General features: G+C 44.2%; 1 protein-coding gene and 1 pseudogene across 1 annotated transcript; both read left to right on the top strand.

Moving 5' to 3' along the window:
• Nucleotides 1-5100: 5100 nt before the first annotated feature.
• On the top strand, nt 5101-8633 carry LOC135521139 (ankyrin repeat domain-containing protein SOWAHC-like; annotated as a pseudogene).
• A 1272-nt stretch (nt 8634-9905) lies between these two features.
• LOC135519223 (A-kinase anchor protein 17A-like) lies at nt 9906-23718 on the top strand. Its single transcript, XM_064944334.1, has 9 exons — nt 9906-10035; nt 10530-10638; nt 10769-10878; nt 12859-12988; nt 13152-13355; nt 13476-13700; nt 19491-19636; nt 21336-21576; nt 21677-23718. Exons 2-9 carry the CDS (start codon nt 10549-10551, stop codon nt 22727-22729), a joined length of 2199 nt encoding a protein of 732 aa, XP_064800406.1. The 5' UTR covers nt 9906-10035; nt 10530-10548; the 3' UTR covers nt 22730-23718.
• Nucleotides 23719-24174: the final 456 nt, after the last annotated feature.

Consider the following 24174-nt stretch of genomic DNA (forward strand, 5'->3'; position numbering starts at 1 on the left):
ATTTGTCTGTGGATGTAAATCACCTCCTTGTTGGAGATGCAGCACTTCCACATGATTCAGTCACCACACAGCACCCATCTTGCTATTCCTGCTCCCCAGTGTTCCCATGAGTCAGTGTGTTCAGGTCAACTGTCTTTCTGGTTTGTCTGACAAAACATTACAGATTGTCTGGTGTGAGTGCTGTACAACCGTCAAAACATTACAGATTGTCTGGTGTGAGTGCTGTACAACTGACAAGACCTTACAGATTGTCTGGTGTGAGTGCTGTACCACTGACAAAACATTACAGATTGTCTGGTGTGAGTGCTGTACCACTGACAAGACTTTACAGATTGTCTGGTGTGAGTGCTGTACCACTGACAAGACTTTACAGATGTCTGGTGTGAGTTCTGTACCACTGACAAGACTTTACAGATTGTCTGGTGTGAGAACTGTACCACTGACTTCTCATGCTGAATCTAATGCTGTCTAACTATGAGAGAAGTGTTACATTACTGCAACAGAAAATAAAGAATATATATATATATATATTTATACAGTACCAGTCAAAAGTTTGGACACATCTACTCATTCCAGGGGTTTTCTTTATTTGTACTATTTTATACATTGTAGAATAATAGTGAAGACATTGAAACTATGAAATAACACATATGGAATCATGTAGTAACCAAAAAGTGTTAAACAAATCAAAATATATGTTATATTTTACATTCTTCAGAGTAGCCACCCTTTGCCTTGATGACAGCTTTGCACACTCTTGGCATTCTCTCAACCAGCTTCAACTGGAATGCTTTTCCAACAGTCTTGAAGGAGTTCCCACTTGTTGCTGAGCACTTGTTGGTTTGTTTTCCTTCACTCTGCGGTCCATCTCGTCCCAAACCATCTCAATTGGGTTGAGGTCGGGTGATTGTGGAGGCCAGGTCATCTGATGCAGCACTCAATCACTCTCCTTCTTGGTCAAATAGCCCTTACACAGCCTAGAGGTGTGTTTGGGGTAATTTTGCTGTTGAAAAACAAATGATAGTCCCACTAAGCACAAAACAGATGGGATGGCGTATCGCTGCAGAATACTGTGGTAGCCACGTGGTTGAGTGTGCCTTCAATTCTAAATGAATCACCAACCGTGTCCACCAGCAAAGCACCATCACACCTCCTCCTCCATGCTTCATGGTGGGAACCACACATGTGGAGATCAGCAGTCGCCTCTGAACCGTTGATGTTGAGATGTGTCTGTTACTTGAATTCTGTGAAGCATTTATTTGGGCTGCAATTTCTGAGGCTGGTAACTCTAATGAACTTGTCCTTTGCAGCAGAGGTAACTTTTGGTCTTCCTTTCCTGTGGCGGTCCTGATGAGAGACAGTTTCATCATAGCTCTTGACGGTTTCTGAAACTACACTTGAAGAAACTTTCAAAGTTCTTGAAATGTTTCCAAATTAACTGACCTTCATGTCTTAAAAGTATTGATAGACTATTGTTTATCTTTGCTTATGTGAGCTGTTCTTGCCATAATATAGGCTATTTTCTGTATACCACCCCCTATCTTGTCACAACACAACGCATTAAGAAGGAAAACATTTCCACAAATTAACTTTTAACAAGGCACACCTGTTAATTGAAATGCATTCCAGGTGACATGATTCTGGTTGAGAGAATGCTATGAGTGTGCAAAGCTGTCATCAAGGCAAAGAGTGGCTACTTTGAAGAATGTGAAATATAAAATATAGTTTGATTTGTTTAACACTTTTATAGTTACTACATGATTCCATGTGTGTTATTTCATAGTTTTGATGTCTTCACTATTATTATACAATGAAAAGAAAAACCCTTGAATGAGTAGCTGTGTCCAAACTTTTGACTGATACTGTATATTGTCCAGATTATTTATATTTCGTGGGTGCCAGAGTTGCCATCTGCTGGTGACCAGCATTCTACCATGTGATCATTAAACATTGTCTCGTAATGATGACCTCGTGGTTTGGTTGGTTTTTCATGTCAAGTGCATTTTTGCAATAAATGCCTTTGTTTTAATACAACCTGTCTCGCCTCGTGCCTGCTGACAAACATGCCATCTCACTACTGCCTCCCCTACCTCCTCTCCATCACTTCCTTCCTCCCTCTCTCTGTCCCGGTGGAGGTGGGTGACAGCAAGGCTGTCAGGAATAATCACCTCACACCTATTTGCATTTAGAGTGAAGCTAAGGCCTGGCTGACACACATGCTATATAGGTGGAGAGGTGTGTGTGTGTTTGACACTGTGTGTGTGTGTGTCATCACAGGGTAGAGAGGTGTGTGTGTGTGTTTGACACTGTGTGTGTGTGTCATCACAGGGTAGAGAGGTGTGTGTGTGTCATCACCGGGTAGAGAGGTTTGTGTGTGTTTGACACTGTGTGTGTGTCATCACAGGGTAGAGAGGTGTGTGTGTGTGTGTCATCACAGAGTAGAGGTGTGTGTGTGTGTTTGACACTGTGTGTGTGTGTGTCATCATAGGGTAGAGAGGTGTGTGTGTGTGTGTGTGTGTGTGTGTGTGTGTGTGTGTGTGTGTGTGTGTGTGTGTGTGTGTGTGTGTGTGTGTGTGTGTGTGTGTGTGTGTGTGTCATCACAGGGTAGAGAGGTGTGTGTGTTTAGGAAACTGGGCTGTAAGGACACTGATCACCATTCTAGTCAACACTTCTCTGATGCCAACAGCACTTCTGCATGCCAGGTTCTGTGTTGGTGTGTTTCTATTCAGGATACAGGTCACCCCAACCCAGATATCCCATCCTCCTCAACAAGGTCAACCCAGCCCACTACCCACTCCAACCCACTACCCACGCACATACTTCATCCACTGTTTCCAAGCACACACACACAAACACCCCTGGTCCGGCACAAGATAGGTTTGATCTCATTCAGTCCCTCACCAAGCCTAAAACCTCTATATACAAACAAACACGCACAGCTCAGCTGCTGCAGATACTGTATTTATGTAGATTCCACAGAATCAACTGGCCACATTCCAGATCTGTGTGTGTGGCAGTCAGCCAGGCAGCACAGCAGGGTGGCAGGAGAAGGTGAGAAGGGCATAGAGCTTCATGAAGAGAACACTGAAGATCATAGATCATCTCAGGAGGGCAGTAAACACCCTTTAAATAGTCTACAGACCACGAGAAACATAGCTGAAAAGAATAAAGCAGGTTGAGAGGTTGGTGAGAGATTGAGAGGTTGGTGAGAGATTGATGAAAATATCTAGATTTCTTTGTTGATATTCTGAGCGTTCTATCGGTCATTATTTAATATATAAATTATATAATAAGGATGAGAAATACTTTTGAATGAGAAATGTATCATAGTGCATGGCAGTTTCTCGCTATAGTTTAAAGCAGTTGTTTCGCGCCCTCTGGTGTCTCAGTACTACACTGCAACCACAAATATTTCCATGAGGACAATGGCCAGGGCCACGTTCATTTGCCAAACGTTGCAGATAGAAATGCCAACAGAAATGCCAAATTAATAGAGAAGAAATTATTCCTTGTCGGAGAAGCATGTTTGTTCTAGCTACATTACATAGTTATATCTGAACATCCCAAAACATTGTATCCTGCTGAATGCGCACCAGGACACAGCAGAGGAAATGTAGAAAAATGTCTAATTATTATGATTATTATTATTATTGATCAGCATAACAATAACACAATATTTTAGTTGCCCGTGTTTATTATGATTTTAATGGCAAAGCAACATTTTAAAATCCAAATATGAGGTAATCTCCCAGCACAGCTCCAAGCCCAATGGTTACATCACATTGCATGTTGATGTTAATGTGTTGAATGTCCTCTGTATGCTATCCATAGCCAGAATCCTTTTGCAGTGCATGGTGATCGAGCAGGTTTCTTGTTATATTCATCAGAGGTGTAGGAAGGATGAAGTTTGTGAGTACAGACAATTATAATTATACAGATGATTAACAAAACCTACACATGACAGTATTCATACCTTGATTTTTGTGGTCAAAAAAAGTATTCACTTTTGACAACGGTTTTCATACATATTACCTTGTCCATAATGTAGAGTCCTTTGGGATCTTCATTGAAGAGTCCTACAAGGTTTTAGAGAAACCATTACAATTAACTGTAGATGATACATCTGATCTGCATAACATTATGCAGCAAACCAATACTCCTTTCAGATAGCCTTGAAGGGCATTCTAAAGCGTGCATTATTTCCCTTTATAAACTGGATGGTTTGAGCCCTGAATTCTGATTGGCTGAAAGCCATGGTATAGCAGACCACCAAGGGTATGACAAAACATTTAGTTTTACTGCTCTAACTACGTTGGTAACCAGTTTATAATAGCAATCAGGCTCCTCGGGGGTTTGTGGTATATGTATATATACGTAATATGACATTTGTAATGTCTTTATTGTTTTGAAACCTATGTATGTGTGATGTTTACTGTTAATTTTGATTGTTTATTTCACTTTAGTATATTATCTACCCCACTTGCTTTGGCAATGTTAACACATGTTTCCCATGCCAATAAAGCCCCTTGAATTGAATATATGGCCAATATCTCACGGCTAAGGGCTGTTCTTTGGCACGGCGCAAGCAAGAATTCGATTTTCATAATAGCAAGCAAGCTAGGACTGTTCTTGGAAGAACCTTTTCGGGGCATTTTTCGGTGTCAAGAACCCCACGGTTCTTCAAGGAACTTTGAGGATCTTAGAAGAACCCTTGTTGAACCCCTATTTTTTTTAAACTCTGCAATTCACATACATAAAACGAAATTTTAAGCTGCATTTCGGGAATTTTTCACTTTCTTTGTGAACAGCAGTGGTTTGTATGATTGTAGATAACGTTGCACTTACATACATGATTGGTAACCTCTTCTTTAAACACAATGGTATCATCCAAATGAAAACCTTCCACAGCTACCATGGTGGCTCTATCAGGGATGGAACCCCTGTTCATTTCAAACAGAACTTTGGATCCAAAATGGCCAAACAAGTATGCCAGTTTCACTGATCTCTAATTACGTTGCTATGGGAGGGGATGATGTTTTGATACTACTGCGACCCCTGTCTGTCACACACGGTTTGTCTCTTGGAGGAGAGAATCGGAGAGTAGGGATTAGGATGATGGTGATAATGAATATGCTGTTATCGGCGTACTTCAGAGACCTGTCCGTGATGCACGGATGAAACGATGCAACGTGGGAAAGAAACATTTTAAATCGTTATTATTGTGTTGGCTATTTCCAGAATTGATTCTAAATGGCGACCGAATGCACAGAACAAGCCGTCCTGGAGTTCCTAACGGAGAGAGGAGGGTTGGTCAGACATATGGACCTGATTGATCATTTTGAATCCGTGTGGAAAAGTGATGCGTCAAAGAAAACACTGTTCAATGAAAGGTTGAACCGTCACGTTGACAGCGTTGCTTTCATAAAACTGGAGGATGGAGTGAAATTCGTGTGTTTGAAGGAAAACAGCACAAGCTCCGTGAAGCACACAGACCCTGGCAACGATGGAGAGAGTAACGGCAACGGGGTGTGTGGTAGGGACCGCCCACTATCTGAATCTGGAGAACGGGATGGGAGCAGCAATGTCAGCAGAGATGGAAACGGACATTCTAGTGATAAATGTGATTCACCTGAAAAAGACTCAAATGCACCCGAAGCCCTATCTTGGCTTGATAATGGCATGGAATCAAACGGTAATCTTCATCATCCATGCTGCCTAGAGGAAGGTAAAGTTAGTGATGTTACCTCAGGTGGAGTCACAGAGGTGAAGCTTAGAGAAGTTAGTGATGATACCTTCTCAGGTGGAGAGGTGAAGCTAAGAGACAGGAGAAGGAGAGAGTCGGCTCCAGCACTGGGGACAGACTCAAATGTTTTGGCTGGACAGGTGCAGGTGAGGGGAAGTAGGAGGACCTCCCGGGGCTCCCAGAAGGCTCTGCTGACCAGCGCTCTGTCAGAGGACGGTGGGTGGGAGGGACTGGATGGAGACTGGAACACCCCCAAGAGCAGCCGTAGGAACTTCATAGAGCTGATGATGAGCAGTTCCCCACAGGTGGACTACTCACACTTTTATTCTATTGTATTGTATGTACAGATTTTCCACACTGGTTCTGGTCTAAGGTTGTTTAGGCTGCCATTTCTGAGATGTAGCCTACTAATTGTTCCTTTCTGTCTTTGCCTGTCTCCAGGTACGTCGGTCTCTGATCAACCGCGGCTCTCGTCTCAGGGACTCTGTCAGGGGCGATGGTGACTCCACCTCTCTCCTGTCGTCTGCAGACGGGGACTGTGTCTCAGTGGCCCTGGACCCCCTGGAGCACGAGTGGATGCTGTGTGCCTCGGACGGCCAGTGGGACAGTCTGTATCCGCTGCTAATCCTGGACCCCAGCCTGCTGTCCAAGAGGGACTTTGTGACGGGCTTCTCCTGCCTCCACTGGGCTGCCAAGCAGGGCAACGAGGAGCTGTTGACACAGCTACTGGAGCATGCCAAGCAGAACAATGTCCCTGTGGATGTTAATGTACGCTCTAGTGCTGGGTACACTCCGCTTCACCTGGCTGCTATGCATGGACACACACAGGTAGGTGCTCTCCTCCTGCTCTGCCCTCCACCCTGCCCTGCCCTGTCCACTGATATTGTTTTCTGTGGCGTGCTTGTTAGGTGGTTTAAATCAAGTTTTCTGTGCTGTGATTGTCAGGTGGTGCATGTGCTGGTAGACCAGTGGTCTGTAGACCCAGAGGCCAGAGACTACAGCGGGAGGAGAGCTGGCCAGTACCTTCCCCCTGGAGCCCCCTCTGCAGCCCTGGAGCCAGGGGGTGGGACCAGCCCTGTAGGAGGAGGAGAATCAGACACGGAGAACGCAGACAGTGGGGCACAAGGGCGGTGGAGATTACCCAGAGTTCTCCAGTCCAACCTGAACCCACTGAGGCTGCTGAACGGATCAGGGGAGGGGGGAGAGGTGAGGGGAGGGGGGCAGGAAGGAGCAAGGCTGTTCAGAGGAAGTCATCTCTGAGTCGGATCAACGCACGGCTCCACCGGGGACGCCATAAGACCCAGATCATCCACAGCACCTCCTTCAGAGGGACAGGGGAGGAAGTGGAGGAGGGAGAAAGGGGGGAGACCAGCCCAACCAGCCCCCTCAAAGGCAGACCAATTTCCAATCTGTTTGGTTAAGTCACTGCAGTGTTAGAATCGCACATGCAGTAACAGATCAAAAGCGGCCCTAATAACCAGCCTACTGATTATGATACCATTATGACATGGGATCTAGTACTAAGGGCCCAGTTTCCACCCAACACATATTACATTTAGTCCTGGACTAAAAAACACGAGTATGCTTTTCCATCCAGGTGTAGGCTTAACCTGGGTCTGGGAACTGTAGGCCTACTTTCAACTGACATTTGGCATCGTTTACTAGTCACTGAGAAATTAATCCCAGAACTAAAATATTGCGTAATTTGGTCAGATGCTCATACCGTTTATGTTTCTGTAATCTGTCTACGAGAAATTACTGAGAAATAGATCTGGGATAATTTTACTGTACGAAAAATGTTCACTCAATAGATCTGAATCCTGTGGGGATTTAAGGTGCTGCTTACAGTAATTACCTCTACATCATTCTTTAATATATTTAACATAATTATTTAACTTCTACAATTATTATAAAGACAAGTCAAAATAACCACTGAACACCTTCAACACGAATCTCGATGTAACTGCACATGTCACTTTGGAGGTTTAACCAGAATAAAATAGGTGAGTCTATAACCTACGGATTGTGTAGATGTTTTACCAGCAGTAAAGTTAGAAAAACTCTGCACATTTTAAGTTACATTCGCTAGACTGTGAATGGTCTATTCTTGAAATGGTCAGGAATAGAAAAAGAAAGGGTCAGAACTCCTAGAATTGAGATGGGGGGAAAAAGGAGTCCCCATGTAAAAAAGAAAGAAAACGTAAAATCACTTGGTTTTCTTTACAGCAGATCAAATCCATATAAGCAGAACTGTAGACCAATGAGTAGGACATACTGTACATCTATGGCCCATTCCACAGACCCTGCTCTACAAACAGTCATTCATTCAATCACGTTTTTTACTTGTTCATGAATTTACCATAGAATAAATACGTTTTCATTCTGTGGAACAAATGTCCCTGAATATTTTTACCTATATTTTCTCACAATAAATGACTGTTAATATTTCAAATGTTTTTGGACATACCCTCACATTCTCCAGCATGATCATCGTAGTGCTGAGCTGAAGTTCCTCACTCATATGTTGCAGTTTAGATGTCGCCATTGTCCTTGTATACTATAGATAAATACTGCATATTGTACAGACCAGTCTGACTGCTGGGCACCTGATGTCACTTTTCCTAATGTTGGATGAATGCAAAGATGCTGTGCACTGCATGTCTGTCTGTGTCTGTCTATGTGTTTTCTTGGTCTGTCTGTCTGTCTGTCTGTCTGTCTGTCTGTCTGTCTGTCTGTCTGTCTGATATTGTCTGATTCCACTCCAGTTTTGAGCCATTGTATATGTATTATATACTTGAATGTTTCTCCTCTCTTCCCAGATTCCTTTCATAGTGCCCCTTCTTTTCACTTTGAATCTTATTGGGGAAATAAAGCAATAACTGTTTTCATACATCTGACGCCTGTGTGTTTTTGTAGTCAAAGCAGAAGTATACAATTACTTTACACAGAGGTATTGCTATAGATATTGAATGTCTATACGAGACTAATACTGAAACATAATGATAGGTCTGCTGTAGTGTGGTTGAATTATTGATGCTCTTTGATTGGCTATTAACAGTTGAGGTTAATCTAGTATTCATTACTCTGCAGGTGTACAGGCTGTTAAATGGAGCTGCTATGCACCTGTTACTGTCCACAGTCAACACCCAGTCAGCACCTGTTGTGTTCATGATGTGTCTCTGCTCTCCTTTTTCCTCTCCTCCCTCATCTCTCGAATCCTCCCTCATTTCTCCTCTCATCCCTAATCAGTGCTTGACTTGAAATAGGTTACGGTACTCATTTTGTGTGTTGGTACTGTTTATACTTAAGTGTAAGAGCTCCACAATACTTTTGAGCTAATATTCTATAAGAGAAACAGGAGCTAAAGCAGTAGAACATTTGAGGTGCCCAGGTCAAGCGCTGTCCCTAATCTGTACTGAAGGGAGTTTAGTACTGAGTTGCCCCCGCAAAGAAGTTTACCAATTTCTCTTCTTGTAAAAAAAAAATGACTAAAGTTCAGTTTATCTGTGATGATGACAGAGCAGGGTGCACAGCAGAATAGAACCGAGTGAGTGCTGCCAGGGCCTCATGGCTGCTTGCCTGACCTACATACACACTGAGGGGAATAATGCCTATTATGTAAATTCCTCCACATCTTTTCAGGGAAACTGTGCCAACTTTACTGCCCGGGGCTCTAGCTCTCTATAGCACCACTGAATCAATGAGAGGGATGAGAGGGATGAGAGAGGGAGGAAAGAGAGAGAGCGGGGTGCTGCTCACTGTACTTCACTCTATTGGGGTGCTCACTCTACTTCCCCTACTCTCATGCCTACTCCAGCCGTAGGTTTCCATTTGCAGAAATCTTAGAAAGACGAAAGGAAAAGTGTATTTGCCAATATTTTGTCTAAAGTAATCATGACGTTTGCTGCTCTCTAGTGGATACTTTTGATACCATTTTTTGTTGTTGACAATTTGCAATTTATCCGTGCACGATTTTGTATTTAAAAAAAGATGAAGAAATGTCATATGTTACATATTCAATCAAACTATTTCTTAATTTCGTTAGTAAATCATTACGGTATGCACAAATGCGCTTCAGGAATCGTCGCAAGGTGGCGATAAATGTTTAATTCTACAGTAAAAGGCTTTCGTATGTCTATGGTAAGTTCAAAGTTCACCCAACTCTAAAGTTTCCACCAGTAGCTTCATTTGTTGTGGAGACAACTGCAGTTAACTGACATATTGTGAACATATTCTCGTTTTAACACATACAAACAACATAAAGTACATATATTTAGCTGCTGGTGAAACAGGTTGGTGTATATACGTCACTAACTGTAAATGATTACTGTTTGTTTTGAGGGTAAAAGTGCTGCGGCCGCATTGGTTACCGTTAGCCAGCTAACGTTACTGTAACTGCTGTGCTAGCTATCTGAAACCACTCAGTCGTAACGTTAGCAGCTAGTCGGCTAGCTATCTTTGGTTTTTAGTTTCAGTGCTAACTAGCTACATATCGGATATTTATCTAGTTTACTACCAAATGTGTCACAGTGATGTCTGCTTTCCAGTGACTCGATAAAAGACGCCAAGATCATGGCTAATGTTTGAAATTAAATACTATTAGCTAACGTTACAGTAGCTAGCAAAATAAATACATTTATTGGCAGTTTCTGTATGAATTATAGTTAGTTGGCTGGCTGGCCAGCCAGATATCCAGGGATGGTAGGCAATTAGTGTTTGAAAGACACAGCACATCTACACATTTTCCACACGGATCCCATTGACTATCTCCACTCTCACCCCCCAGCTTTCTGTAGTCAGGTGTCATGATGACCACCATCGTCCATGACACCACTGAGGCGGTGTGTCTGTGTCAGGAGTACAACCTGTTCTTGAAACCCATCGCCAAGATGACGGTGAATGATACACATCTATACTGTCACATACACTTGGACCTAAAGTAGTTAAATGAGCATCTCCAACTTAATGTATTTGACTTCCAGGTGAGCATGTATTGTGATATGTATTGTATGATTTCTCTTTCAGGTGAGTGTGGCACTGCCCCAGCTGAAGCTGCCTGGGAAGAGCATCTCTAACTGGGAGGTGATGGAGAGGTTGAAGGCCATGGTAGCTCCTGAACAGTTCTCTGCCCTCAGGTAGGCATGGGGCCTATGGGCAATTCCACAGTAACAGTCATGCTGACAATATGCTTTTTCACTTTAAAATGTATGTCAAACATAAACCAATGATTGCAAAACAAACCATACAACTATATGCAAGGATGAATTTTAACAATTTCCAATTCAAATTTTACAATAACATATTTACTTGAAGAACAGTTCAGATGCAAAGTTTGGTAACAGAATGACTGTTTGAGCCATCATTCTGTTACCAAACAGTTCTTCAAATAAAACTACTATTTTCTACACTGTAGAATATATCAAAACTATGAAGTAACATATGGAATCATGTAGTAACCAAAATAGTGTTAAAGAAATCAAATATATTTTATATTTGAGATTCTTCAAAGTAGCTACCCTTTGCCTTTGACAGCTTTGCACACTCTTGGCATTCTCTCAACCAGCTTCACCTGGAATGTTTTCCAATAGTCTTGAAAGAGTTCCCACATATGCTGAGCACTTGTTGGCTGCTTTTCCTTCGCTCCACGGTCCAACTCATCCCAAACCATCTCAATTGGGTTGAGGTCGGGTAATTGTGGAGGCCAGGTCATCTGATGCAGCACTCCATCACTCTCCTTCTTTGTCAAATAGCAATTACACATCCTGGAGGTGTGTTGGGCCATTGTCCTGTTGAAAAAAATATTATAGTCCCACTAAGCCCAAACCAGATGGGATGGCGTATCGCTGCAGAATGTTGTGTTAGCCATGCTGGTTAAGTGTGCATTGAATTATAAAAAAATCACAGACAGTCACCAGCAAAGCACCATCACACCTCATCTTCCATGCTTCACAGTGGGAAACACACATGCGGAGATCATCTGTTCACCAACTCTGCATCTCACAAAGACATGGCAGGTTGGAATCAAAAATCGCAAAGTTGGACTCCTCAGACCAAAGGACAGATTTCCACCTGTCCATTGCTCGTGTTTCTTGGCCCAAGAAAGTCTCTTCTTATTGGTGTCCTTTAGTAGTGGTTTCTTTGCAGCAATTTAACCATGAAGGCCTGATTCACGCATTCTCTGAATAGTTGATGTTGAGATGTGTCTGTTACTTGAACTCTGTGAAGCATTTATTTGGGCTGCAATTTCTGAGACTGGTAACTCTAATGAACTTATCTTCTTCAGCAGAGGTAACTCTGAGTCTTCCCTTCCTGTGGCGGTCCTCATGAGAGACAGTTTCATCATAGCGCTTGATGGTTTTTGCGATTGCACTTGAAAAAACGTTCAAAATACTTGACATTTTCTGTATTGACTGACCTTAATGTCTTAAAGTAATGATGGACTGTTCTTCTTGCTGTAATATGGAATTGGTCTCTTACCAAATAGGGCTGTCTTCTGCTGTCTTCTGTATGCCACCTCTACCTTGTCACAACACAGCTGATTGGCTCAAACTCATTAAGAAGGAAAGAAATTCCACAAATTAACTTTTAACAAGACCCACCTGTTAATTTATTTGCATTCCAGGTGACTACCTCATGAAGCTGGTTGAGAGTGTGCAAAGCTGTCATCAAGGCAAAGGGTGGCTACTTTGAAGAATCTCAAATATAAAATCTGTTTTGATTTAACACTTTTTGTTGGTTACTACATTATTTCATATGTGTTATTTCATAGGTTTGATATCTTCACTATTATTCTTCAATGTGGCAATAAAGAAAAACTTGAATGAGAAGGTTGACTGGTACTGTACACTTTAAAGTGAAACATTTGAGTCTCAGCATCACCCTGTCACCATGCAATTGCCCCATCTATAGAAACATATTCATACTGTTAGTTATAGGCCACATGTTTTCTATGTGTGGTGTTATAGCTATAACCAAGCTAATAACTCTACAATAACCAACATTAAACTGTGACAATACTGATAATTTGGCCAATGGGTTGCCTGGTATCAATATTTTCTGGTACTGATATATGTATTGTATGGAGAGGTAAACATCCCACCTCTGTCTCTCCACAGGATCTCTAAGAGCACCATGGACTTCATCCGTTTTGAGAGCGAAGTGGAGAACAGAGGGGTGGTGAAGATCCTGCTGGCCAAACTGGATGGGAAGAGCATCAAACTCAGCGGCTTCACTGACATACTCAAGGTAGAGGAGATAATGTGTAGGCTTGAAAATGTACTGGGGAAATGTAAAGTGTAGCAGTCTGTATTTTTGGTCATGGACAGCCTTCCCCAGGTTCTTGCTAAACAGAAGTATCTTTCTCCCAATCGACTGATAATAATGAATAATTTCTCTGTGGGATGTCTAGGTGCGTGCGGTAGAGAATAAGATGGACTTCCCGACACGTTATGATTGGGACTCGTTCTTCCGTGACGCCAAGGACATGAACGATACTGTTCCAGGAGAGAGGCCAGACACCATCCACCTGGAGGGCCTGCCCTGTCGCTGGTTTATCCTGCCTGACGGACCCCCCGACCTGCCCTCCGAGACCGCCCTGCAGGCTGTCTTCCAGGTACGGAGGGACGCACCATATACCTAGCAATCACTCAATCCATCATCGATCGATCAATCAATCACCCTAACACACACATCCCCACTAACCCTAACGTACACACCCCCTATCTCCTCCCAGGGTTTTGGTCCGGTGCGTCACGTGGACATCCCCATGCTGGACCCGTACAGAGAGGAGACTCTTGATAAGAACTTCAACACCTTCACCTTCGGCGGCCATCTTAACTTTGAGGCGTATGTCCAGTACCAGGATTACGATGGCTTCGCCAAGGCCATGGACACACTGAGAGGCATGAAGCTCATGTACAAAGGAGAGGACAGCAAGGCTGTGGCCTGCAACATCAAGGTACTGAACTACACACACTATCCATGCTACAAATATTTTAATGCCCAAACAATTCAAGCTTCTACTTTAAGAAATCCACCTTTCCAGAAATAAGTCTCACCGTTGCCGCTTGTTATAGACCCTCCTCAGCCCCCAGCTGTGCACTGGACACCATATGTGAGTTGATTGCCCCCCATCTATCGTTAGAGTTCATACTGTTAGGTGACCTAAACTGGGATATGCTTAACACCCCGGCCGTCCTACAATCTAAACTAGATGCCCTCAATCTCACACAAATTATCAAGGAACCTACCAGGTACAACCCTAAATCCGTAACGCGGCACCCTCATCCTGACCAACTTGCCCTCTAACTACACCTCTGCTGTCTTCAACCAGGATATCAGCAATCACTGCCTCATTGCCTGCGTCTGTAATGGGTCTGCAGTCAAACGACCACCCCTCATCACTGTCAAACGCTCCCTAAAACACTTCAGCGAGCAGGTCTTTCTAAATCAACCCGGCCCGGGTATCCTGGAAGGATATTGACCTCATCCCGTCAGTAAAGGATGCCTGATTGCTGTTTAAAAGTGCTTTCCTCACCATCTTAAATACCCATGCCCCATTCAGAAACTGTAGAACTAAGAACAGATATAGCCATTGGTTCACGCCATCCTGTTTTGTACTGCATTAGCATCGAATAGCCCCTGTGGTATGCAACTTTTCAGGAAAGTCAGGAACCAATATACACAGTCAGTTAGGAAAGCTAAGGCTAACTTTTTCAAACAGAAATGTGCATCCTGTAGCACTAATTCCAGAACGATTTGGGGCACTAAAGTTCATGGAGAATAAGAGCACCTCCCAGCTGCCCCCACTGCACTGAGGCTAGGAAACACCGTCACCACCGATAAATCTACGATAATCAATCATTTCAATAAGTATTTTTCTACGGCTGGCCATGCTTTCCACCTTGGCCAACAGCTCTGCACCCCCCGCAAAAACTTGCCCAAGTCCCTCCCGCTTCTCCGTCATTCAAATCCAGACAGCTGATGTTCTGAAAGAGCTGAAAAATCAGGATCCCTGCAAATCAGCTGGGCTAGACAATCTGGACCCTCTCTTTCTAAAATTATCTTCCGAAATTATCTGCAACCCCTATTACTACGCTGTTCAACCTCTTTCATATCGTCTGAGATCCCCAAAGATTGGAAAGCTGCTGCGGTCATCCCCCTCTTCAACGGGGGAGACACTCTAGACCCAAGCTGTTATAGACCTATATCTATCCTGCCCTGCCTTTCTAAAATCTTCGAAAGCCAAGTTAACAAACAGATCACCGACCATTTCGAATCCCCCCGTAACTCTCCACTATGCAATCTGTTTTCCAAGCTGGTCATGGGTGCACCTCAGCCACGCTCAAGGTCCTAAATTATATCCTAACTGCCATCGATAAAAGACAGTACTGTGCAGCTATCTTCATCGACCTGGCCAAGGCTTTCGACTCTGTCAATCACTGCATTCTTATCGGCAGACTCGATAGCCTTGATTTCTCAAATGACTGCCTCGCCTGGTTTACCAACTACTTCTCAGACAGAGTTCAGTGTGTCAAATCGGAGGGAATGTTGTCAGGACCTCTGGCAGTTTCTATGGGGCTGCCACAGGGTTCAATTCTTGGGCTGACTCTTTTCTCTGTATATATCAATGATGTCGCTCTGGCTGCTGATGACTTTCTGATCCACCTCTATGCAGACTACACCATTCTGTATACATCTGGCCTTTCTTTGGACACTATGTTAACAAACCTCCAAACGAGCTACAATTCAACACTCCTTCCGTGGCCTCCAACTGATTTTAAATGCTAGTAAAACTAAATGCATGCTCTTCAACCGATTGCTGCCCACAGCCACCCGCACAACTTGCATCACTACTCTGGACGGTTCTGACTTAGAATATATGGACAACTACAAATACCTAGGTGTTTGGTTTGACTCTCCTTCCAGACCCACATTAAGCATCTCCAATCCAAAATTAAATCTAGAATCGGCATCCTATTTTGCAACAAAGCCTCCATCACTCATGCTGCCGAACATACCCTCGTAAAACTGAACTATCCTACCGATCCTTGACTTTGGCGATGTCATTTACAAAATAGCCTCCAACACTCTACTCAGCAAATTGGATGTAGTCTATTACAGTGCCATCCGTTTTGTCACCAACGCCCCATGTACTTCCCACCACTGCGACCTGTATACTCTCGTTGGTTGGCCCTCGCTACATATTTGTCGACAAACTACCTGGCTCCAGGTCATCTATAAGTCTTTGCTAGGTAATGCCCCGCCTTATCTCAGTTCACTGGTCACCATAGCAGCACCCACCCATAGCACATGCTCCAGCAGGTATATTTCACTGGTCATCCCCAAAGCCAACACCTCCTTTGGCTGCCTCTCCTTCCAGTTTTCTGCTGCCAATGACTGCAACGAATTGCAAAAATCACTGAAGCTGGAGACTTTTATCTCCCTCTCTAACTTTAAGCATCAGCTGTCAGAGCAGCTTACCAATCACTGTACCTGTACACAGCCCATCTGTAAATAGCACACCCAACTACCTCATCCCCATATGGTTACTTATAAAAAAAAATGTTTTGCTCTTTTGCACCCCAGTATCTCCACTTGAACATCATCATCTGCACATCTATCACTCTGTTAAAGCTAAATTGTAATTATTTATTGCCTTACCTTCCTAATCTTACTACATTTTCACACACTGTACATATATTTCTCTATTGTGTTATTGACTGTACGTTTGTTTTCCCATGTGTTACTTTGTGTTTTGTTTTTTTGTCGCACTGCTTTTTTTTGTTGCACTATTTTGGCCAGGTCGCAGTTGTAAATGAGAACTTGTTCTCAACTGGCTTACCTGGTTAAATAAAGGTGAAATAAAAATAAATAAACAGGCACAAACATACAGTGTCCAAAACATTAAGAACATCTTCCTAATATTGAATTGCATTCCCCCCGTTTCCCTCAGAACAGACTCAATTCATCAGGGCATGGACTACAAGGTGTCGAAAGTGTCCCATAGGGATGCTGGCCCATGTTGACTCCAATGCTTCTCACAGTTGGCAAGTTGGGTGGTGGACCATTCTTGATACACACAAAAAACTGTTGAGCTTGAAAAACCCAGCAGATTTTTTGTTTTTGACACAAACTGGTGTGCCTGGCACCTACTACCTTACCTTGTTCAAAGGCACTTAAATATTTTGTCTTGCGTATTCACCCTCTGAATGGCACACATCCACAATCCATGTCTCAATTGTCTCAAGGCTTAAAAATAGTTATTTAACCAGTCTCCTCCCCTTCATGTACACTGATTGAAGTGGATTTAACAGGTCAAATCAAATCAAATCAAATTTATTTATATAGCCCTTCGTACATCAGCTGATATCTCAAAGTGCTGTACAGAAACCCAGCCTAAAACCCCAAACAGCAAGCAATGCAGGTGTAGAAGCACGGTGGCTAGGAAAAACTCCCTAGAAAAGCCAAAACCTAGGAAGAAACCTAGAGAGGAACCAGGCTATGTGGGGTGGCCAGTCCTCTTCTGGCTGTGCCGGGTAGAGATTATAACAGAACATGGCCAAGATGTTCAAATGTTCATAAATGACCAGCATGGTCGAATAATAATAAGGCAGAACAGTTGAAACTGGAGCAGCAGCACGGCCAGGTGGACTGGGGACAGCAAGGAGTCATCATGTCAAGTAGTCCTGGGGCATGGTCCTAGGGCCGCGGTTCAGTTGAAACTGGAGCAGCAGCACGGCCAGGTGGACTGGGGACAGCAAGGAGTCATCATGTCAGGTAGTCCTGGGGCATGGTCCTAGGGCTCAGGTCCTCCGAGAGAGAGAAGGAGAGAATTAGAGAACGCACACTTAGATTCACACAGGACACCGAATTGGACAGGAGAAGTACTCCAGATATAACAAACTGACCCCAGCCCCCGACACATAAACTACTGCAGCATAAATACTGAAGGCTGAGACAGGAGGGGTCAGGAGACACTGTGGCCCCACCCGAGGACACCCCGGACAGGGCCAAACAGGAAGGATATAACCCCACCCACTATGCCAAAGCACAGCCCCCACACCACTGGAGGGATATCTTCAACCACCAACTTACCATCCTGAGACAAAGCTGAGTATAGCCCGCAAAGATCTCCGCCACGGCACAACCCAAGGGGGGGCGCCAACCCAGACAGGATGACCACATCAGTGAATCAACCCACTCAGGTGACGCACCCCCTCAGGGACGGCATGAGAGAGCCCCAGCAAGCCAGTGACTCAGCCCCTGTAATAGGGTTAGAGGCAGAGAATCCCAGTGGAAAGAGGGGAACCGGCCAGGCAGAGACAGCAAGGGTGGTTCGTTGCTCCAGAGCCTTTCCGTTCACCTTCCCACTCCTGGGCCAGACTACACTCAATCATATGACCCACTGAAGAGATGAGTCTTCAGTAAAGACTTAAAGGTTGAGACCGAGTTTGCGTCTCTGACATGGGTAGGCAGACCGTTCCATAAAAATGGAGCTCTATAGGAGAAAGCCCTGCCTCCAGCTGTTTGCTTAGAAATTCTAGGGACAATTAGGAGGCCTGCGTCTTGTGACCGTAGCGTACGTGTAGGTGTATGTACGGCAGGACCAAATCAGAGAGATAGGTAGGAGCAAGCCCATGCAATGCTTTGTAGGTTAGCAGTAAAACCTTGAAATCAGCCCTTGCTTTGACAGGAAGCCAGTGTAGGGAGGCTAGCACTGGAGTAATATGATCAAATTTTTTGGTTCTAGTCAGGATTCTAGCAGCCGTATTTAGCACTAACTGAAGTTTATTTAGTGCTTTATCCGGGTAGCCGGAAAGTAGAGCATTGCAGTAGTCTAACCTAGAAGTGACAAAAGCATGGATTAATTTTTCTGCATCATTTTTGGACAGAAAGTTTCTGATTTTTGCAATGTTACGTAGATGGAAAAAAGCTGTCCTTGAAATGGTCTTGATATGTTCTTCAAAAGAGAGATCAGGGTCCAGAGTAACGCCGAGGTCCTTCACAGTTTTATTTGAGATGACTGTACAACCATTAAGATTAATTGTCAGATTCAACAGAAGATCTCTTTGTTTCTTGGGACCTAGAACAAGGTGACATCTATAAGGGATCATCTATAAGGGATCATAGCTTTCACCTGGTTGTGTCATGTGTCAGTGTGTCTTGTAAAGAGCAGGTGTTCTTAATGTTTTGTACACTCAGTGTATATAACCACACTAAGAGGGATGAAACATCAATAGAAGAGAGAGGCGGTAAGGCTGGGTTAGAATCTGGGTTAGATCTGGGTTAGGGTTGAGGGGATTGTCCGGTTGTGTGTTAGTTAATGAGAAGGGAGGGTTAGAGTCAGTACAGAAAGGCTTGTGTAGGGCAACAGGTTTAAGGCCTTTTAGTGAAATGAAAGTCAGGGCCATATTATAATTCTAAGGATCACTGGGCTAAACCAGGGACCTGGTCCCTAATCCAAAACTAAGCCGTACTGCCTTAATGAAGAGGATGGAGAGAAAGAGGGCGGGGTAGAGGGAGAAATGAGGAGAGAGATCTGAGTGTCTAATCCACAGGGGTCATAGCCTCTCAACCCAAATTAAGAGAATGAGGGGAGGAGATGAGGAGATGTGGGAGAGGGGGTGGGAGGAGAGTAGCATGTCTGTCTGTCTTTTTGTCAGGTGACCTGAGTGTCACTAGTGCACCCTGCAGTCCTACCCCAACTCTAATTAGGACTCCCTGTTTTTTTCTATTTGTCTGTCAGGTGACCTTTGACACCAGTAAGCACCTGAGTGACGTGGCTCTGAAGAGACGCCAGCAGGAACGACTGAGAATACAGGAGCTGGAGAGACAGAGGGAGGAGCAGAAACGCAGAGAGAAGGAGGAGGAGGAACGCAAGGAGGAGGAGAGGTATAGTGAGAAAAGAGGAAAATAATTAATGTGCTTGGTCTGAAAACACTGACTCCTGTCTATCTAATCCTTTCTTCTTTACTGGCCCTACTGTTTTCCTAGTCCTTGCTTCTTACGTGTCTCTACCGTGATCTTAGTCATGGTGATGGCTCTTAGGCCGGGATTCAGTCCGAATCGCGCAATAGCACAGGTCAATATACAGCCAACAAAGCGTCTTTCAAAGGCATTAGCCCGACGTTTGCAGGGACCACTTTCATGGTAAACACTGTGTCAGCTCAACCATAAATTACCTTTAAAAGTAAATGACCTAGTCTTCAAGTGTGTAGAGAGGTGCCTCCACCATATTGTGGTCACCCATCCAGTCCAGATCTGCAAACAGAAGGTGGTAGGAACCACTGGCGGTCGGTGTCGTTTAAGATGAGGGAGGACGGTTCTTTTTTTCTTTTTTTTGAGCATGGCCTTATTTCTATTACAGCATATTGGATGACCCAGCTCAATGTAACATCAATAGGTTTAGGCTACTACATGATACGCTACATGATACTCATGAGGTTGCTACAACCCAGCCTGTGAATGAAAGTTTGCAATGTAGGTGCACAGGTCGAGAGAAATTTAAGACATTGATACATTCAATACTCCCTTGCACAATCTTGCCTGCATCTTGCTGATCTAGGGTGTAATCATTGGTCCAACAGTTGCAAATTAGTTTCTTTTGGACCAATTTGGGTATGTTTATCCCCATTTCGTTCCATTTGCTTCAGTTTAAGAAAAGTCTTTCAACAGAATCGGCAGAGTGAATACGTGAAGTTAACATAGCTACTAGAACTAACGTGTTAGTAAACCTGTTACAATCATGCAGTACAGTGTACAGTTAACAAGCAGTTTAGAAGTTACACCGGCAGGCCCCGGTGGCAATAAATTATTAAAACCAAAAGCTTACTTTGACATGGAAGAGTTCCCGTGTTAGATAGCCAGAGCCAGCTAGGTAACATAGCATCCCTCTCTGTTTGAGCTGGGTGTTTGATTAGGCTAAATTAGCTAGCGGCATTTTCTAGCTAATTGAAATAGGGGGGGGTGAAATAAAACTAGCTCTCTCTCTCTTTTGCTTCTTCAATTGTTTTTGTTTTTTAACTGTTCATCTACTGTCTTTCAGTAAACTATTCACCACATTGTTTTCACTGCAGTGCTAGCTAGCTGTAGCTTATGCTTTCAGTACTAGATTCATTCTTTGATCCTTTGATTGGGTGGACAACATGCTGCAAGAGCTCTGATATGTTGGATGACGTCCTCCGGAAGTTGTCATAATTAATGTGTAAGTCTATGGAAGGGGGTGAGATCCACGAGCCTCCTAAGTTTTTTTATTGAAGTCATTGTACAGAAACTAGCTGTACTCCAGCTACACCATGGTGCTACCCTACATAGTTGAGGCTACTGTAGACCTTAATTTAAAAACATTGTGTTTTAATCAATTATTTGGTGCCGTGAATATATGTAGTATAGGTTTATCCAAAAAGGATAACTTTTTAAGTGTTTCACTATTTTTATTTTTATGAAATTCACTGAGGAGAATTGGTTCTGCCCTTCCTCCTCTGAGGAGCCTCCACTGGTACGAACTAGGATACTGGGGCCTGTATTGGTTGACAGTAGCAGAACTATGTATTAGACTAGATGATGTACCATGCTTCTGCTGTGGTTGTAGGAAACACAAAGAGGTGGAGGAGGAGGAAAAGGTGCAGAGGAAAGTGGAGAGGATACGGAAACGAGAGCAGAAGCTGAGAGAGAGGGAAGAGAAGAGGAACATAAAGAAGGTGAAGAGGAGGCAGGAGGTGGAGCAGAAGAAGTTGCAGTTGAAGATCGCGACGGAGGAGAGAAGGCTGTTGTTGGCTCAACGGAACCTGGAGTCTATACGCCTTATGGCTGAACTACTGGGCAGGGCCAAGGTACACACACAACTACAGACACTTGATATATGGCGCCATTGAACATTCAATACGGAAACATACTGATAGGAACCACTTAATCATTTCTCCCTTCCCTCAGGCTCTGAAACAGCAGCAGCAGGAGAAAGAGAGAGCGGAAAGAGAGGAGCAAGAGAAGGAGGAGTTAGCCAGGCAAAAGGAGGAGTTAGCCCGGCAGAAGCAGCTCGAGGCCTGCAGGCGGGAGCAGGAGGCGGAGCTGAGACGTGTGGAGTTAGAGAAGGGGCGTGCCTTGGATCTGCAGCGCAGAGAGAGAGAGCTGAGGGAGAGACTGGTTAGTAACCTGCTGAAGAAGGCTGGAAGAAAGGGAGAGAACCAGACTTCCACCACCCAGCCCTCTGCCCTGACCATGCCCAGGGGAGAGAGCTCCGACCTGGGGAAGACGGCCAGGGCCCTGGGGGTGAACGGGGTTAGACCAAGGGGAGAGGAGAGCCCCGGAGCTACCGTACGATCACACATCACTGAGAAACAGATAGGAGAGAGGGAGGATAGGCGAGGGGTCAGAGAGGACAGGGAAGGAGGCATGGGGGAGAGAAGAGGTTACGGGTTGAGAAGCAGAGAGGTGAGGGAGAGGAGTCGGTCCCACAGCCAGGGCAGGAGGTGGTACAGCCGGAGACGCAGCGGTAGCAGGAAAATAAGAAGCTCTAGTAGAAAGAGGAGTGATAGTCAGAGGAGAAGGAGAAGTGATAGCAGACGGAGGAGAAGTGGTAGTTCTAAGAAGAAGAGAAGCTATAGCAGGGGGAGGAGTGGTAGTTCTAAGAAGAAGAGAAGCTATAGCAGGGGGAGGAGTGGTAGTTCTAAGAAGAAGAGAAGCTATAGCAGGGGGAGGAGTGGTAGTTGTATCCACAGGAGACGCAGTCACCATGGACGGGGCTGCAGCAGCAGGAGCACAAGCCGTGATTGGAGCAGAAGCTCTAGTGGGAGGAGCCACAGCAGAGGGAGGAGGACACATAGACATAGAGACAGCAGGCACAGATCTAATAGCAGCAGCTCTAGGAGTAGAGAGAGGAGCAGCGAGAAAGACAGGAGCAGGGAGAAGGAGAGGAGTGGAGACAGGAGCAGCGATAGAGACAGGGACTCCAGGAAGCATAGTAGTAGTTATTCCAGACGACACTAAATGGTCAACACAGCCAGAGGAGACAGAAGAGGACCCTATGCCTGGGCCTAGTTTAAGTAATGCACGGTCAGGGGGTCTGGTTCTGTATGCTGCTACACACTGTCTCTGGACCATATCAGCTTCTTACAGTCTCCACACACACACACACACACACCTCTTTCTCTCCCTCCCTCCACCAAATGCTCTTCGTTCATCTGTAGGTTACAGAATGCTACACTGCTATTATGTTCTGTTTGACACATGTAGTGTAGATGCCATATGTACTGTAGTTTGATCACTTGGTTAGTATGTGTCTCCTTTGAGGAAAGATAGAAAAAATACTTACACTTTTTAGGGTCACATTGAATGGCCTGTTTTGTGTTTCAGAATAACAATATTACTGGGTTTCTGGGAACTGTGGTTCAGTATTAGAGCACTTCAGCAGGGATCTGTAATCCTATGGCCAGACACCACACTGTCTCAGTAGATAGACAGCTGAAGTCTAAGTCAAGTGTTTTCCCCTAGGATAAAGAGAACGAAGCCAAAGACAATCAGACAAAAAAATGTCCAACAGCTTAACCAGACACACGTTTCCGAATTCCACGTCTAACCACCAGACTAGACAGTAGTTTCAGTTCTCACTTGATGTCACTAGAACATAAAGTGGTTCTGTGAGATTTAATGATATCTGCAGTGTTCTGGTGAGAGATAATTTTAGGTGACTCTGTTTTGAAGCACCCACCCCAGACTGAAGCCTAGTGTCACCATGTTAACTTTTTGAATGGTGTTCCTGCTAGTTCAAGCCAGGAGCCTGCTTGTCTGTGTACATTTAATTTGCCTTATTGATGAGTGTGTAAACAGAGCAGAGTGAGTGGGTAACGTTGTATATAGGTTGTATAAAGGTTCAGGGTGTCGTCAATCTGCTGTATATGCTCATGTTTCTCTGTTCTGATGGGTGGCTGCATGTCCTCAACACACTGTCATTTTATTTGTTGAAATAAAGAAACAACAGAAAAGATGTGATTTATTTTGGATGAATATTCTGAATGGATGGATGAATATTCTGAATGGATGGATAACTTAATGCCTAGTATATCATTCCTTCTAAACATTTCATTATTCTAGCAAATCTGTGGTTCTATTACAAACAGAAGTTTTTTGTGTTTGTTTTTTGTGTGTGTAGTTATAGTAGTGGGTGTTAAAACAGGCCCCAGTGTAATGACAGTATGAAACAGAATGAGGTGTGTGTGTAGTGTTTATCAAGGACCCAGTGTATTGAGGTCTGAGCCCCTGACTGTAATCTGGGTAATTTGACTAATCTGATTATTCTGCTCCGACTGGGGCTGCACTCACACACACACACACACACACACACACACACACACACACACACACACACACACACACACACACACACACACACACACACACACACACACACACACACACACACACAAGACCTATGG

This window comes from Oncorhynchus masou, chromosome 29 (genome assembly GCF_036934945.1).
Source record: "Oncorhynchus masou masou isolate Uvic2021 chromosome 29, UVic_Omas_1.1, whole genome shotgun sequence".
Lineage (NCBI taxonomy): Eukaryota > Metazoa > Chordata > Actinopteri > Salmoniformes > Salmonidae > Oncorhynchus > Oncorhynchus masou.

Coding starts and splice junctions, on each gene's coding strand:
- LOC135519223 (XM_064944334.1), top strand. CDS start 10,549: ATGATGACCACCATCGTCCATGACACCACTGAGGCGGTGTGTCTGTGT. Junction 12,989..13,151: donor GCTTCACTGACATACTCAAG/GTAGAGGAGATA, acceptor TGGGATGTCTAG/GTGCGTGCGGTAGAGAATAA. Junction 13,356..13,475: donor CCCTGCAGGCTGTCTTCCAG/GTACGGAGGGAC, acceptor ATCTCCTCCCAG/GGTTTTGGTCCGGTGCGTCA.